Below are 19,198 nucleotides of genomic sequence, written 5' to 3'. Positions count from 1 at the left end.
CATCAGAGCTATGCCCCCCCCCCAGCCCTACTTTTTATTCTTTGATGTTTTGAAGTAGGGTCTCACTGAGTTGCAGAGGGCCTCACTATGTAGCTGAGGGTGTCCTCGAACTGCTATCCTCCTGTCTCAGTCTCCCAAATGCTGAGATTACAAGCGTGCGCCACCAAGCCCGGCATTGGTTTTCCACTTCTTACATTCCCAAATTTACTCTATTTACTTGAAAGTTTCATCTTTTTGATATATTATTTTAAAAGTTTTACTAGCTATTTTAACATGTAAGCTTAACAGAAATCTGAATTTAACATCTTTTCTCTCCTTGACAATGCAAAAACTTTAGAATATACATTCTACACTCACTCACATTACCTGACCTGTTAATTTATGTACTTTTACTGCCTAGTGCCTTATTTTTACTTTTAATTCTCTTAACTTAGACATCATTAATGTTATTGGTTTCAAGGTAATATTTGTTTAAATTTGTTCCTGTATTTACCACTTTCTTCCTTATCATTTCTTTTGGGGATTCTTTGAGTTTTCTGGATCTGAAATTTGGCATTTTTCAGCAGTTGTGAAATAATTCTCTGAGATTACCTCTTTAAATAATTCTTCCTCCCTATTTTTTATCTCCCTCAAACTCCAACTAGGCATTTTTTAGACTTTTTCCTACTATTCTCCATTTATCTAATCCCTGTTTTAGATACAAGATTTCTCAACTTCTTTGAATTGTATTCTGATTTGAGTTTTAAATTTAAGTAATTCTGTTCCCACTTGTTTTCTTACAAAAACCGTATTACCTGTCATTTTTTTTTGTGTGTGTGTGTGGTACTGGGGATGGAACCCAGAGGTATTCTACCTCTGAGCTACACTCCTAGCGTTTTTTTTTTTTTTAGTCTTTTATTTATTTATTTATCTATTTATTTATTTTTGAAACAGTGTCTCTCTGAGTTGCAAAGGGCCTCACTAAGTAGCTGAGGATGTCTGCAAACCATGATCCTCTGGTCTCTGCCTTTCCAATGCTGGGATTAACAAGCATGTGCTACCACGCCCGACCTTCCTGTCACATTTTAAATGCTTTTTTTTTTTTTTTTTACTTCTTAAACAATTATTTTATATTTCATATCTGCTAGTCCACATTTTTTTAATCTTTGGGATCTGTTTCCTCTTCCTACTATTTCAGTTTTAGTACTAAGTACCTTAGTATCATGTGTGACCTATGTCTGTGAATGTCTCATTTTATTTGCACTCTAAATTGGAGGCACTTTTGAGTAGAAATTTCCCAAGAAATTTTGCTTCAACCTTTCCCTCTGCCTTTTATTTGGCAGTACTATCTACTTGAGACAAACCTCTCTAAATTGAATTTTTTATACCATATTTGAGATTCAAATCCCAACTTTTGGTTGTCACCTTTCCTAACAAGTAATCAAAGTTCAGGGAATGGTAGATCATTAGCATTAGAAAGGGTTTTAAGCAGCTTGCATCCACTGTGTGTAAGAACTGGCCCCCAGCATGAGGGCTCCAGTAGACAGGTGCCCAAATCCTGGGTTCCCAGTACCCCTGCTGCACCATGATGCAGGGCCAACCTTCTGGCCCCAAGGGCCATACTGGGCACCAACTCTGTGTTTGTTTTCCAAGAGATGATTCAGTTATTGCTTGGATTTTGACATTTACTGTTAACTGTCAGTGTATGGGAGAGGGGTGTGCTATATCTGGGATTTGTTTAATTTGTACCAACTTGTTAAAAATGCTACTCTTGACATCCTGTCCCCAGTCTACACAATTAAACTGCAAATGAGCTCTGCCAAAGAAAGAAAGAAAGAAAGAAAGAAAGAAAGAAAGAAAGAAAGAAAAGAAAGAAAGAGTTTTGAGTAAAATTAAAACCCTGGATTTAAGTCACATGCTGTGAGGAGTTTGGATACCTTTACAAGTCACAATGTATGATAACTTGCTAATAACTGTCTCATAGATGTTATTAACCCATTTTAAGTCAGCAATATATTAGTAAACAAAATAAACTTAGGACGTATATTTTATTTGTTTACTTTTTTCCCACTGCCTTTACAGGAGAGCCTTAAACTTGGGAATTCTTCGAGATCCTGGATCAGAAATTGAAGACAGACAATACCAAATAGACCTGCAGTCCATCAACATCGGTACTGCACAGTGGGATCAACTAAAACCAGAGAAGGAAAGTGGCACAGGTGGCGTGCTAACAGAAAGTGAGAGGAATTCCCAGAATCCAGCCCTGGAGTGGAATATGGCCAGCAGGTAGGAAGTATTTGGAGAACTTTCTCTACTCTCTAATATTTCATTGTCAGAAAAATAGTTATTTTTAGCATGCCCATCCTAAGTATTTGGTATTTTATTATTTTTTCCTTTTCATTTATAACATAAAATATATTATGTAATTGTAGTTGATTTTGTTGAGAAACCTGCTAGTCTTACCCATGTCACATTGTAATCATTAGACATTTAAAATTGTTTCCGAACCTCCCTCCCTCCCCCATTTTTTTCTTGAAATTTACTGTGTTCAGAATCAATTATTTTATTTCATTTTAGCCCCTTTCTACTTATAATAATAAAAGTATCAAATACTGTGTAAAATTACATTTATGTTTGAATAGGAGGAACAGTGGGAGTTTCTGGCTCTGGGTTTTTACCAATATCTTTTAACTAAAGGCAGCTATGTTTACAAGGAACGTATATGATTAAATTAGTCATGAATCTGAGGTGTTAGGATTTATAGAGCAACACTGCCATCTTACTCAGGATAGTCATGGTTCTCATCAGAGAGTTTGCTAGGAAGAAGGTTCTAGACATTAAAGCTAATTTTATATTATAAAACAGAAGATTTTTAGAATTTTAAGAAAGTGATCACTTTTCTTCTGCTTTAATTATAAGCTATAGTCAGTAGTATTTGTTGCTTTTAAAATATCATGGCATCTTTGCCGGTTATATTTTATTAAAAGATCTCTTGTAGTCTTTACAATGCCATTTGCTGTTCCTTTACCTCTAAAACTCTTTTTGTTCATGTCTTGGCAATAATGATAGTGTTCTTAATAAGGGATGATAAAATTCGTATTACTTATTAGCTTATTAATTATTAACTTATTTTAATTTTCACAGTAATTCTATTAAATAAGAGCTATTATTGCCCCTGATTATATAAGAAGAAACTGAAGCCTAGACAAGATAATTTACCTAATATAGTAAGATAAGAGTTTTTGCTCTTTACATGGCTTCTAAGATTCTTCTTCATAGGCCCTTGTATGTTAGCTTCTCTACCTGGGACTTTCTCATTCAACATTTTTGTCTTATTCTTCTGCCTCATCACATTTAGAATAAAATCATGTTTTCCCTGAGCCAGTCACAAGACCAAGTTAAATCTCCCTTGTGAGTATTCCTGTCATTTGACTTAGTATATTTTACTTGTTTATTTGTTTATTTTTCTTAACTTATTTATTTTGCAGTATTGTGGATGGAATGCAGGGGCACGCTACCTCTGAGCCCAATTTTTTATTCTTTATTTTGAAACAGGGTCTCACTGGATTACAAAGGGCCTAAGTAGCTCAGGCTATCCTTGAACCACGATTCTCCTGTCTCAGCCTCCCAAATACTGGGATGACAAGAGTGTGCCACCCTGTCTATCCCTGCTTAGCATATTTTATACTAATTATCTATAGACTTATCTGGATCCTGAAGACAGAGATCATCATCACCTGTCCATTGATTTATCACTAGCACATATCACTGAAATGATATAAAATATATTTTTGTAGCCTTTTCTGGTTAGCATTCTCACAGCTATGATCTAAAAGACTTGACCACTTAACCTGGAGAAAGGAAGATTTATTTGCTCAAAGTTAGTCCTTGTGAGGCCAGCAACGGGTGATGGGAAGCAGAGAGAGGTAGAGCAAAGATTTTAGTCTCACATCACAGAGGCCAGAAGTAAGAGAGATAGTAAGGGGAGGAAGAACCATGTATAATCCTCAAGTTTACACCTCTAGGGGCCACCTTCTCTATCATATACATAGAATAATATGTGACCTTTCACTTCTGGCTTTTTTCACTCAATATCACATTTGTAGTTCACCCACAGCATACCATATATTAGTATATCATTCTTTTTATGTCTGAATAATGTGTTAATATATGTATATACCACAATTTATTATCCATTAATGGACAGACTGTTTTTATATTTTGGCTAATGTAATTAATGTTGCTGTCAATTTTGACATACAAGTATCAGATAGAATATCTGTTTTTAGGAACGTAGGTATATTCCTGAGTGTAGAATTATAGGTTCATATGCTAATTTTTGTGCAACATTTTGAGGAACTGTCAGTTTTCCAAAGTAGCTAAACTATTTTATTTTCCCATCAGCAATGTTTAAGGTTTCCAGTTTCTCCACATTCTCTTTGTGTGTGTGTGTGTGGTACCAGGGATCGAACACGGAAGCATTATACTTCTTGAATTACACCCCAGCCCTATAAGTAGCTGAGGCTGGCTGCGAACCTGTGATCCTTCTGTCTCAGCCTCCCAAGTACTAGGATTACAAGCATATGCCATGACTCCTGGCTTCTCCACATTCTTATTTCCCTCCTCACTCCTCTTTAAAAAAAAAAAAATCACCTGGTTGCTATAAGAAAGTACTCATCATGCCTTTGATTAATATTTCTGTACTAATAAATAAAAAACAACTTTTGGGGTGCTTATTGACTCTGTGCGTGGGGAGGTAGACACATCTCAAAAGAAGAAATAAAATTGTCCAATCAATACATTAGAAAATGTTCAACATCATTAATAATTAGGGAAATGTAAATCAAACCTGAGATTCCATCTAAGTCCAGTTAGAATGGCCATCATCAAGAATAAAAACATAACAAATGCTGGCAAGAATCTCGGAAAATAGGAACTCTTATACACTGCTGATAAGACTGTAAATTAGTATAACCAGTATGGGAATTAGTATGGAGGCTTCTCAAAGTACTAGAAGTGGAACTACTTTATAACCCAGCTATACTGTCCTCAGTATTTTTCCAAAAGAATTCTATAGCTATATATATACCTGTGTTTATAGCAGCATAATTCACAAAACCAAATTATGGAACCAACTTAGGTGTCCATCAACAGATGAATGGATAGTGAAAATGTGGGGTATATATGCAATTAAATTCTTTTTAGCCATACAGATGAAAAAAAACTATGTCATTTGCAGGAAAATGGATGGAATGAGAAACTATTATGCTGAGATGGGCCAGTCTATAAAGTCAAGAGTTGTATGTTTTCTCTCATATGTGAATGCTGTGGAGAAACAGGAAACTTAAGAATCTTTTTAAATAATGTAGAGAGAGGTCAGTAGAATAGTGGAAAGGGATTGGATGAGGAAGTTAGGGAGGAGAATTTAGGAAGGAAAAGGTTCAAATAATGCTTTGTCCATGTATGAAGTTATCATTACCAATTTCATAAAAACATATGGGGAGAGAATGGGGTGCAGCAGTGTGGGATGCAAAAGGAAATACACCAAGAGCTGTATGTGTGTATGTTTATATCCCATTGAACCTCACTATGATGTATAATTGCAATGCGCTAATAAAAGTATTATAGAAATAAAGTACCTAGGGAACTGAGTATGAGTGGAAGAGGGATGCAGATGCAGCAGAACATAGCAATCAGTTTTTCCTTCCTAGCAGCCAGCAGGTATCTTCTTCCTTACATACTGGTTGAAAATATCCTGCGGAAACCAAAAAAGATGGCATGGAAGTAAAAGGATCCTGTCTTGTCTGGTCTCATTCTTTTTTATATTTAGCATAATTACTGACAGGCAGCAGGTACTCCAAAAAGAAGGAAATATTTAAATTTAATATAATCATCATAGTAGGATACTATACCATAAAATTTTTAAATTTCCTGTATTTTCAATTATTTCATGGTCTTCTTTCAGCTCCTGGTATGGTAATTATAATATAGACAGATGCTCTTTCATTAAAACTCAACTAACCAAAGCCCTAAATAACCAATTTCTTTCCTGCAACATTTTTCTTTTTACTAGGAACCAAATTAAGGATGTACTTAAAAGTGTGTGTAAAGTATACAACTTTTATCTATTATCCTCTGTAATTCTGTGAGCACTGTGCCTGGTACATTATTATATGTTACTAAAAGCTTTAAAATGAAATAAATTTATTGACTCTATCTCCCTGAGTAGATTCCTATTTATATTTTTAAGACCCATTTGTAATGTTGTCTTTTCTAAGAAACTTTGAGCAATTCCTCTAGTCTTTCGCTCTCCATGAAGTTTATATTGGAGTTTTTTCTTTGGCACAGGTCTGTAAAATAAAATTATATGCAGGAGTTCTGGACTGTAGATATAAACAACTGGAAACCATATCCAGAACTATTATCCATCTAAGTAAAATTAAATTATATTAATATATTAATATAAGTATGCTCATAAAATTGTTGTGCAGAGGCTATAATAAATCTAACACTTGTGATCACCATCACAAACATATTAACCATAGTCTTGGCTATATTTTTTGTTTATTTGTTGGCAAAGGCAGGGTTTAGATTTGGGTTTGTTTGTTTGTTTGGGGTTTTTATTTTTTCTCTTTTGGTAAAGAATTAAAACATTTTATTGAACATTTTTTAGTTTTGTCAAACTAATTTGTGCTGGCATTTTATTTAAATATCTTTAAGGTCATTCTCATTGCAAGCTATCATTCTTGTAGCATTATTCACAAGATGATTTATGTGTCCTAGACCTTGAGATTGAAAAACTTAGATCTTTTACTGTGTTTCCATACTTCTTTGCACTTTCTTTTATTATATGTGTCCTTTTTGTCCTATGTTATGATTATTTTTAGTTTTCTTATTAAACTGAAGTCATTGAGAATCAACACTAAGTATCTGCTCTTACCATTTTCCTTCAACACTTAGCAAAGAGCCAAACATTATAGTGAGCACTTAGTCCATGTTTCTAAATTTTTGAAAATGATAAATGCTGTGAAAGTAACATGTTGGTAGAATGTGACATGGGTGACTAGAAAATTTCCTTATATTAGAACTCCTGAAATGCCTCTTTTAATACATGAATGGCAAGTGCTCTAGGCAGAGCAAACATTCTTGAGTGGGAACAAATTTTTTTATTATTTTGTTTACTTTTTATATGGATCATATTGAAAATGGCATACATTCACACAGTGCTTGGTGCCCCCCCCACTTCCCTTTTCCCCCCTCCCAACAATAAGTGTCCAGGTTGACCATGCGACATTCACAGTTATATACATATTCAAATGTAGCTCCTCCATTTAATCAACCTCAGTCATCTTCTTCCTCTCCTATCCTTTCTAGCTTTTCTGACATTTCCCCTCCATGATCTGGAGTCCCTCTGGTATCCCTAATACTCTCTAGTTTGGGTATATTAGAGAAAACATACGTCCCTTCTCTTTCTGTGCTTGGCTGATCTCACTTAGCATTATGTTCTCCAGGTCTTTCCATCTTCTTGCGAATGACATGATTTTTTTCTTCTTTATAGCTGAGCAGAATTCCATTGTGTATATTTCCCATAATTTTGCAATCCACTCATCTGTTGATGGAGACCTAATTTGGTTCTATAATTTGGCTATTACAAATTGTGCTGCTATTGAACATGAGTATGCATATGTTACTGTAGTTCTCTGATTTCAAACCCTTTGGAAAGATACCCAGGAGTGGTATAGCCAGATCATATGATGGATCCATTCCAGTTTTCTAAGGAATCTCCACACTGATCTCCATATCAGCTAAACTAGTTTGCACTCCAACCAACAGCGTAAAAGAGTTCCTCTTTCCCCATTTCCTTGCCAGCATTTGTTATTTGGTTTATTTATGCTAGCCACGCTGATTGTGGTTACATGTAATCTAGAGTAGTTTTGTTATGCATCTCCCTAATGGGTAATGATGATGAACAACTTTTCATGTATTGGCCATTTGTATCTCTTCTTTTATGAAGTGTCTATTCAGTTCACTTGCTCATTCTTTTTTTGTGTGTGTGGGTCTGGGGATGGAACCCAGAGGCATTTGACCTCCGAGCTACACACCCTGCCCAATTTTTTATTCTTTATTTTGAAACAGGGACTCACTGAGTTGCAAAGGGCCTCACTAAGTAGCATAGGCTGTCCACGAACCGGGATCCTCCAGTCTCAGCCTCCCAAATGCTGGGATTACAAGTGTGCGCCACCACGCCCACCTTCAGTTCCCCATTTCTTGATTGGGTTGTTTTGCTAGTGTAGAGTCTTTTGAGCTCTTTGTATATTCTGGATATTAACCCTCTATCAGAATGGTGGCTAGTAAAGATCTCCCATTCTGTAAGTTTTCTCTTTAGGTTCTTGACAAATTTAATATATTTATGGATTATGATTGGCTAGGATGAGACAGTTACATGTTAAACCTATTTCAGTATGCATGCAAGAGGAAGACTATCTACTTTCTAGAAGAATTAAAATAAGCCAGGCGTGGTGGCGCACGCTTGTAATCCCCGCGCTTGGGAGGCAGAGACAGGAGGATCGCGCAGGTTCGAAGCCAGCTGCGCGCACTGGCTTAAGAGACCCTGTTTCCAAATAAAAATGTAAAAATAGGTCTGGGAGTGTAGCCCAGAGGTAGCAGGGCTTCCAGGAACCCCAGTACCACCAAAAAAAAAAAAAAGAATTAAAATAAAATTCAAACTTCTATTGACCTACAACACCATTTATAATTTCCACTAGAAAGTAAATAGTCTTCCTCTTGAGAGCATACTTAAATAGGTTTAAACACATAACTAAGTATTTATAGTTACTACAGAATTCAAATTTATTTATCCTGGTATATAAAATAAATGCAAATATTACTAGTTTTCATACTTATGAATAACCTTTTTAAGGAATTATCTCAGTCAACTCTAACAAGTCTTAAGTATCTTCTGCTCTACTATCCTCTCTCTCTTGAGTTCAGCTTTAATACTATACCAGGAAACTCTATGTTGCTTAAGATTTGTTCTGCGGAGCCGCGCTGGCACCATCTTCCCTCACAGCACCAGGCTCCAGAGAGGAAAGGTAAGCAAGGAGCTGAAGTGAGCAGCTGTGGATCATTCGGGTGTAATTCAGCAGTTCTTTCAGCGCAATGAATATCTAAAACACCCAGTTGCCATGCTCATCACACCTTCCAGGGACTCAGAATGGAGCTCAAAACCAGAAAAACGCCAGCCTCACGGCCGAGGGCATAGCAGCAGTGCCATATTGCCAGCGACAACAGCAAGTTCACTGCTCCCCACCACAGCTCCCGATCTACGCAAACAATAACCGTGAGTGTAATTGTGGCCCCTAAAGGAGAAATCCCTGTACTGCACTCCCAGGGACTTGTGTAGCTTTGATAATCTCATTGGGTCAGATATATTGCAGTCCAACCCAGTAAAGGAGTAGTGGTGGCAGAGATACCACATCCTAGTCACCGCTCCCCGTGGGAAAACGCCCAGCCTGGCAACCCCACAGTCTTGTGCAGCCTCGATTAACTTCCTGGGTATGAGACTTTGAGATACAACCCAGTAAAGGAGTAGTGGTGGCTGAGATTACAACAGACTCGAGATACAGAGCACCCTAAGTGAAGTCATATTGACCCAGGGAAGGCACAAAATTCTGAAATCATGGGAAATTGGAACAACAATAGAGCAATGAATGCCCACAATATTAGAACCTGATAACACAGAAATTCAGAGATCTCCAGAAGATCAAATCAGGAGTTTAACTGTAGAAATAATACAGGACTTGCGAAAAAAAAATGTAGAGAGTCTAAAAGAAAGAAAGGAAGCAATCACTGAGGTAAAGATCTCAATTCAAAGTATAAACAATCGATTAGACCACATGGAGAATAGAATCTCGCTCCTAGAAGATGATCACTCCAAAACTGAACGCATAATTTCTAACGTAGAAAAATAATCCGACAGCAGGAATCTGACATTGAAGAAATATGGGCCCATTTTAAGAGAGCTAACCTAAGAATAATTGGAATAGAGGAGAGAAGAGAATATGAAACCAAAGGGATCAATAATCTCTTCAAAGAAATAATAGCAGAAAATTTTCCAAACAGAGCAAGAGGTCGATACACAGGTCCAGGAAACTTATAGAACTCCCTTTAGACAGGATCGGAGAAGAGGATCCCCATGCCACATAATTGTCAAAATGACCAATGTGGAAGCCAAGCAGAGAATCTTAAAGGCAACAAAAAAAAAGGGCCAAGTGACATTCAGAGGCAAACCAATTAGAATCACTCCCGACTTCCCAAACCAAGTCATGAGAGCCAGAAGGGCTTGGAGTAACATATTCCAAACTCTGAGAGAAAACAACTTCCAGCCAAAAATTTCCTACCCAGCAAAACTATCCATCAAATTAGATGGGGAAATAAGAAGCTTCCATGACAAACAGGAACTGAAGGAATTTATGTCTTCAAAACCAGCACTAGAGAAAATACTCAAAGAGATTAACTAACTACAAAGAAGAAATAGGTAATACACACCAGAACCAGAGAAATAAGATTTTCCATCCATCAGACAACTAAGCAAAGAAGAATATATTCATGTGTTTATAGGTTAAAATCTTTGGAGATTCATTATTTCAGTCTTTTACTTACTTCCAAATTGTATTTCTAAATTGTATTGTTTGCTTTTATTGTTGCTAATTTTTAGGATTTCTATTTGGAATATTAATATACCTTCAGATATAGCATTTGGAAATATTTTATCCCATCCTATCAGTAACTTTTAACTCTGTTTACATTATGCAATTTTTTATATTTTAGGAAGTTTGTTTATTCTTTTGTTGCCTGTGCCTTTGAAATCATATCCAATAAATCACTGCCAATTTCAATGTTGTGAAGTGTTATGGCCCAGGTTTTCTTCTAAAAGTTTATAGTCTTAAGATTTCCATTTAGGTCTTTTATCTAGTTTGAGTTAATATTTGTATATGGTGTTAGGTAAGGGTCCAGTCTTATTATTTTTCATGTAATTATTATTTTTCAACAATATTTAGTGAAAATATTATTATTTCCATCACCAAATGTTCTTGGAAACTTTGCCACAAATAACAACCATATATGGAAGAATTTATTTTTAGGCTTTTTATTTTACTCCACTGGTTTATATATCTGCCTTTATAGCAGTACTACACTGTTTCAATTAATGTAGCTCTATAAGGTTTGAAATCAGAAAATGTACATCTTCTAGCTTTATTCTTTTTCAACATTGTTTTGGATATTTAGAGTTCATATTTCTTGTTAGGATAAACTTTTTCTGAAAAAAAAAATAAATGTACGATAGTTTTACCTTAAAAAAAAAAGGAAAAAAATCCTCTGGTAATTAAGAACACAAAAAGAAATACTGAAATGTTATCTCTAAGTGATCAAAAGTTTGATATCAGACAGATGAATCTGTTATGTGAAATTATCATTTTTAATTTTTGATAAATTGCTATAATATTAGATGTCAACCACTAAGCCAAGCATGGGAAGGAGGAATGGGGAGGGAATGGGGTGGGGATTGGGTAGGGGCTAACTGGGTGATGTGTGCATGTATGTCTACACAAGTTTTTATCCCATTATGATGTTTGAATACAGTGCACTAATAAAAAATTTAAAAAAAGAAAAAAAAAGATTTGTTTTGTACATATACATCATCTAGCATTTTTATTCTCTTCTTTTAGTGGAAGATTTTGGAAAATTTGATGCTACTTTTCCCACTTCTGATTTTTACATGATATATAATTATTGAAATGCCACCATATATATATATATATATATATATATATATATATATATATATATATATATTATATATATATATAATTATATATAATTATATATATAATTATATATATAATTATATATACATATATATATAATTATATATATATAATTTTTTTTGCAGTACTGGGAATTGAACCTATGAGCATTCTACTTCTGAGCTACATCCCCAGTTCTATTTTTTATTCTTTATTTTGAAACAGGGTATCACTAAGTTGCAGATGGCCTCACTAAGTAGCTGAGGCTAACTATGAATTGCCATCCTCCTGTCTCAGCCTCCCAAGTAGTTGGATTTCAAGCATGCACCATCAAACCTGGCTCTATTCTAATATTTTGAACAAAATCATACCAAAGTGTATAGCAGTTGGACAGAAGAAACTAGTTTTTAACTTAGAAATTAGTTTAAATATCTTGAGCAGGAGAAAGAGGATTATGGCCTTCCTGAATATATGTTTTCATCACTACATGTGGCGCATACCTGTGTGTCCTTGCTTAATAACAGTTTTGGAAAACTATACTTTTCCTTGTTTATAATATACTCCTCCCAAAGTTTAACTGAAAAGTTTGCAGTTAAACACATATGATTATTTTCCTGCTATTTGTTTTGAGCCCTATTTATGATTGCCAATGTTTTATTACTTTTAACAAGAATTTAGTTTCTTTGGGCACAATCTCTTGTATTTTGAGAGCTACAAATAATTATGCCAATTCTTTGTTTTATGAATAATATAAATCATTGTTTCACTACATCAGAGAAATGTTTCTTCTTTAGATATCCTAACCCTATGTGCCATAGCATGGTATAGGTAAGTTGTTTTCTATACATGTAGCATCTTCATCATGGGTGATCAACTATTTCACCAAGCTATGGTCTCATTGTTGATGTGTGTGTGTGTGTGTGTGTGTGTGTGTGTGTGTGTGTGTGTGGTACTGGGGTTCCTGGAAACCCTTCTACCTCCGGGTTACACTCCCAGACACTTATTTTTATATTTTTATTTGGAATCAGGGTCTCTTAAGCCAGCAAGGCTGGCTTCAAACTTGTGTGATCCTCCTGTCTCCACCTCCCAAGCATGCGCCACTACATCTGGCCTCATTGATTTTATTGTCTTTTTCAGAACCCAGACTCATCTTGATTCCTAAATCTGTGCATTCCTCTATTTCATCAGTTATGCAAAAGTTGTTAGCCATTATTTAGTAACTTCCCTTTTCCTTTCTTTCATTCTTTCACTTTGTAATGCTAATTAAATATGTGGGACTTCTCTCTTCTTGTCTCTTAACTTATAAATTTTTTCATTTAAAAATGTACTATATACCACAAACATTGAAAAAACTTAAAGAACTTAAAATGAATCAAAATTACTGCAGTTTTCTGAAATCTTTATTCTAGGGTATTCATTCTTAAGCTATCTCTAAAATGCTATTTGTCTCATCTGTGTTTTTTGTTGGTGGTGTTTTTTTTTTTTTTTTTTTTTTTTTTGGTGGTACTGGGGTTCCTGGAAACCCTTCTACCTCTGGATTACACTCCCAGACCTATTTTGTACTTTCTATTTGGAAACAGGGTTTCTTAAGCCAGCAGAACTGGCTTCAAACCAGTGTGATCCTCCTGTCTCTGCCTCCCAAGCGTGGGGATTACAAGCATGTGCCACTACACCTGGCTTATTATGCGTTTTAATTTTTATAACTACATTTTTAATTTCTGGAAATTGTATTTGGTTGTTTTTGATAGTGCTGTTTTCCCTCTTTATGCATTTTATTCTATGTCAAATAATTTTACACATTTGCTATTATGCATTTGAAGTATTTATATTATCAAAAGTTCATGGTAATGGTAATATATATTAAAATGTAGTCTAATTCTTCTCTTGTTAATAAATGGTTTTGGCATAGCAAATCATCTGTGATTAGGAGCTTATCTTCATGGTCTTTGTCACTGAAAATCCTTTTTGTCATTGAGGACATGTTTTTGTAGAGGATTGGCATTTGTTTTGTACCAATGCTGGAGGGTTATCAAAGGTCTGAGTCCATGTTCATGTAAATAATTAAAAATAGTTATTCCTAACCCCCAAATGTAATGTAAGTTAGAGCCACCCAACACACATGGGAAATTTCTCATTTTTAATTTTCCAGGGAGGTAGCCATTTTGTGCTCCCCCCCCCAAACAGGCTCTCACTAAGACAGGCAAAGTTCCTTGTTTTCTCTTTCAGATGGCCTTCTATTTACTTAGTCATTCAAAGGTCCCCAGACATAGGTAGGCAGTTCATTTCAGAATCCTAGCCTTGTCTCAGAAGAGACACTAAAAACCTATTCCGTTATTTTACTCATAGTGCTGAGGCCCTTGCAGCCATTAACAACCTCAATTAATAATGCTTTAGATTTTAATTCCTTCTTTGTAAGTTTTAACTGTAGACCATTATCTAATAAAATATTGGCACACTTTATTTTGGGGTTTAGTTATTTGTCAGTGTTTCTTTTCTTTCTTTTGATTCATTCTTTAAAATACTTCATATACAAAAAATTTCAATATTTTCAAAAGGAATACCATTATTTCAAATATTTTAAAAATATAAGGTATGCCAAAAATATAATTTTATAGAATTATTGACTTGATTTTAAATTTTCTTTCCACTTCTGTGGTCACAGTTCTTTCATATTTTGTATCATCACACAATGAGGAATAATATATGATGGTAGACAAGTATTTTTTGTTTCCATCAATGCTTTAGTTAACATTTGTTCTTATTTGGTTGCCTGCCATGGTTTCCATTTGAAGGTATTTTTAATACATCATATATTTTAGCACTCCCCTCAGAGAACACATCAGATGTTACATGTTTCTCACATTGGTCATTTTTTGGAATCTAAACTATTAGGCTATAATTATAGTGTCTCTCAGGATCTAAACCCTTCCTCTGTAGTTACATATTTTAATGCTTCTTCCTGTTACTTTCTACTTACCAGATTTCTTGATTCTTTAAAATTGACTTTCTTGAAATCTAATACTTATGTGTCACAGAACCAGATGATCCAATTTACTTTTTTGGCAGACACCATGTAAAACTCTGCCCATTGCAAATTTAACAAAAGCTGTCAGTACTCTCTAGACTATTCTGAGTTAAAGGGGGGAAAAAAGACAGAAAAATTTGAATTTGACTTAGGCTTCTTCATTACATAATGTATTTCAATTCTCTGATTTCTACTTTATCATCTTATAATGTAGGGGAATAATAAGGATACATTAAAAAAGAATATTAAATTAATGCTTTAAAGGACATTTTGAGGTATGGCTTCTTGAAAACTTAATCATATTGATGTATTATTTCAAAAAATGAAGCCAAGCGTGGTGGTGCACACTTATAATCCCAGCATTTGGTAGGCTGAGACAGGAGGATTGCAGTTCATGGATAGCCTCAGCTACTACTTAGTGAGGCCCTTTGCAACTCAATGAGACCCCATTTCAAAATAAAGTATAAAAAATAGGGCTGGGGGTATAGGTCAGAGGTAGAATGCCCCTGAGTTCCATCCCGAATAACACACACACACACACACACACACAAACACACACACACACAAATGAAGGTTAAAGATATAGACACTGGACCTGAAGTTTTATAACAGTGCAAACTTTAGTTTCTCAGAATTGTTTTCTTGTTTCATCTTATACCATGTGTGCAGTGCTTCCTTTGGAATTACTAGCAGTTTTGAATGCCAAGTAGAAATATAGAAATATTGTGCTAAATAACTTATCAAAGGTGAGAAGATATAAAAAATTAAAATAGAGGGTAGAAGTTATTCTGGTGTCAGCTTGCCCTACAGGTCAGTTCCAGAGCTTTTGTTCCCATTGGATAGATTTAGCCAAATCACTAGACTGTATTTTTTCAATGGTAATGTGAGACTAACATGGGATTTTACTTCACAGAGTTGTCTTGCAGAAGCATTTGGTTATACACATAAAGACCATTTAACTGTAAAGGATGCGATAATTCATAAACTCAGATGGTTTTTAGAAATTTCTTTTAAAAATTTTTAGAAATTAAAAGGATATGGTTACAAACCTAATGACATGGGAAAGATATTGTCAAATGGAAGGTCAGAAATATTAAAAAATATAAATTAAAAATTATACTAAAAATAGTAAGATAACAAAAAATATAGGAAAGTATTTGTTAGAACAGAAAGAATTAAAAATAAACAAACTTGTTGAAAGAGTCTAGGATGGTAATAATAAGTGATTAATTGCATCAATATTTTTAATAAATATTTTTGCTATCTTTTTATAGATTGTATGGAACTGAAAAATATCTGATTATAAAATATACAAATACTCTTCCTCATTTTAATATAATTGTATAAAAATGATAATATAGTTTTGTCATACATTTTTGTAGTAAGAGATTTGTACAAGTTTAATGAAAATTAACATTGAGAAAAAATGAAATGACACTATGACTAATAATTTTTCATTTTATCTTGTAGCATACGACGACATCAAGAAAGGAGAGCAATTCTGACTCCAATCTTAACAGATTTTTCTGTCCGAATAACTGGAGCACCTGCCATCATTTTCACCAAAATAAGTTCTCCAGAAAGTTTGCATACTGAGGTTAGAACCTAATGTAGATTTCATTTTAGTCTAAGTAATGCATTAAATTCTCTTTGTATGCTAAGGATTTCATAATTTTGGCCCACATGACAGCAAACTACCTCATTAATAATAACAAATATAGCCATAGCTAATATTTACTAAGTACTTTATAGTACTATCAGTTATTACTTTCTGTGTAGTAACTCATTTAATTCTCATAATAATCCTATCAGGGTCTCCTACTATCTGCATTTTATAGACAAAGAGACTGAGTCTTAGAGGAGTAACCTATTTGCCAAATTGTCACAAGTAGTAAGAAGCAGAGTAGGGTATGAACTTGTCTAGCTCCAGCCTCTATATTCTTAACTTTGACAGCCTATTTCTAATGAAAATAATACAGAGATTTATATAGGATTGTTTGAACTGTTTCTTTTATCACATCTCCCCTTTCCTCTTCCCCATTTCTCCCCAGTTCTCCTTCCACTTTTCTATTGATATCTCTCCTCGTTTATCTGAAATCTTTTTTGTTTCCCAGGTTCTCTCTATTTTCCACATATGAGAAAAAACATGTGACTCCTTTATTTTCTGAAACTGGCTAATATGGCTTAACATAATATTCTCTAGTTAATATAGTACATATAACCTAATTTTATTTTATTTTATTATGTGGCTGAGTAAAATTCTACCATGTGTATATACCACCTTTTCATAACCTATTCTGTTTGTTGGTATATACCTAGGCTTGTTCCATACTTTGACTATTGTGAGTTGTGCTGCTGTGAACATGGATATGTGTGAACTACTATAATATTTTCACTTCATTTCCTTTGGAAAGATACGGAGCAGTATTATAACTGGGTCATATGGTGGTTTCATACCCACTCCTCTGAGGAACATCCAAACTGATTTCCACAGTGGCTGTGGAATCTCAGCAACAGCATTTAAGGGTTTTATTTCCACTCACAATATTTTCAACTTCTGTGTTTATTAAGCTATATCCCCATTATAAATTGGAAAGCAGAGTTTGTATATTAACCCAAGAAAATGAAACCTTACATTCCTTTCATATTTTAAGCAATATATATATATATATATATATATATATATATATATATATGATCTCCTTTGAGGTTTATAATAGCTGTACATGGAAAGATAGGTTAAAGATAGGTTAAAGAAAGTTTCTATATGTCCACACAAAACATATAAAGATTAAACAAGCCTTATTTTATCTTATAGTTGTTTACTAACACAGTTGGTTTAGAATACAAGAAACTTCTTAAGGGTGCCTTTTTCCCCCATACTAATGCTGCTATGAAAATATGAATGCAAATTCACACATTGAAATCACAACTTAGAATTGATTTGATTTCCTGTTTATATTTGGTTCACAAAAATGAAATATCAGGGCTGTGGGCATAACTCAGTAGTAGAGCACTCACCTAACATGAATGAGGTCCTTGGCTTGATCCCCAACACATAATAAATAAATAGATGGATGGATAGATGGATAGATAGATAGATAGATAAATAGATGGATAAATAGAATCATTTTGAATACTTATGTTTTTTTTCCTGGAAATATGATTTACTTAGATTCTTAGGACCTTGAAGTCATGATTTTAGAAACACAGTAAGAAGTGTTAATAAAATACCATCTCATATTAATTAACACATCTTCTAATTTGAAGGCATTATTAGAAAGTTTCTCATCCCTAGGTGAAAAAGGCATGAAGCTGGAGAGCAGAAAACCTAGTTCTAGGCCAAGCATAGATTAATCTTAAGGATGTTAGTCTTTGGCTGCCTAGTCCCTTAAATTCCTGGTTCAACATTTTTCTTATGCACACTTAAGTTGCCTCATATATGGCTGCCCCAGGTGCTCCAGATTGTTTTAAGAATCAAATTGATTAGATTATAATAACTATAAGAGGAGCAAAAACAAAACTAATTTTTGATATTAGCTACTCATTCTACCAATTGCCTTCATACCATTTAACCTACTAGTACAAGGTATTAATTTTCACATAATGTATTCTACTGATAGAACTAAGATACTTCAATGCAATTTTCATCACCTTGGGAAATGTAACAATGACAATCTTTTAAAAAGCCTTCTGAATCACTATATATGTTTTTTTTTTTTCCTTTTCATCATTATTTGAAAAATAGAGTGCCGGGTGTGGTGGTGCACACTTGTAATCTCTGCGCTTGGGAGGTGGGGACAGGAGGATCACACAGGTTCGAAGCCAGCCGCGCTGGCTTAAGAGATGCTGTTTTCAAATAAAAATATAAAATAGGTCTGGGAGTGTAGCGCAGAGTTAGAAGGGTTCCCAGGAACCCCAGTACTACCAAAAGAAAAAAGAAAAAAAGAAAGAAAGAGAAAAAATAGGAATAGTGGGTGATGTGTGCATATATGTCTTTACCATCTTTAATCCCATTAAGATGTATGACTACAATGCACCAATAAAATGTTTAAAATCAATAAATAAATAAAAATAGAAAAATAAGAAAAGTAAGAATATGAAGTATAATGATTGACTATAGGAAAGTTGTGGAGGAAAAATTTATTTAGGTTCATGTCAGATATGCTGTTCTTTATGACTTTATTAAAAATTGCTCCAAACTGTGTAGTTCATATTTAGATAGCCATAGTTTTCTTTCAAATCTGTTCTTTTGGATAGTGCTATGGAGAGTGCTAATAAGAGGAAGGTCTTCTAGATGTTTCCAAACATTGGAACATTGTCCATATGCATTTCATAACAAGAGGCTGGACTTCTGCTTATTAAGTGAAGCTTCTAGACTGTTTTT

At 34.3% G+C, this 19,198-nt stretch overlaps 1 protein-coding gene across 3 annotated transcripts in view; it reads left to right on the top strand.

Annotated features, from left to right (window-relative positions):
* Positions 1–19,198, top strand: part of VPS13B (vacuolar protein sorting 13 homolog B) — a gene marked incomplete at both ends in the record, with an annotated part of 689,491 nt that overhangs the window by 392,882 nt on the left and 277,411 nt on the right. For 2 of the 3 annotated variants that reach the window (XM_080693506.1, XM_080693507.1), the window contains 2 exons: positions 2,062–2,265; positions 16,282–16,408. In XM_080693506.1, the coding sequence (XP_080549632.1) occupies positions 2,062–2,265; positions 16,282–16,408 (331 nt within the window). Of the gene's footprint in view, positions 1–2,052; positions 2,266–16,281; positions 16,409–19,198 lie in introns of all 3 variants that reach the window. The other variant, XM_080693505.1, reaches the window with a different exon arrangement.

The sequence above is a fragment of the Muscardinus avellanarius genome (genome assembly GCF_963383645.1).
Source record: "Muscardinus avellanarius genome assembly, chromosome: 4".
Taxonomy (NCBI): Eukaryota; Metazoa; Chordata; class Mammalia; order Rodentia; family Gliridae; genus Muscardinus; species Muscardinus avellanarius.
This window is presented reverse-complemented; position numbering and strand designations above follow the sequence as displayed.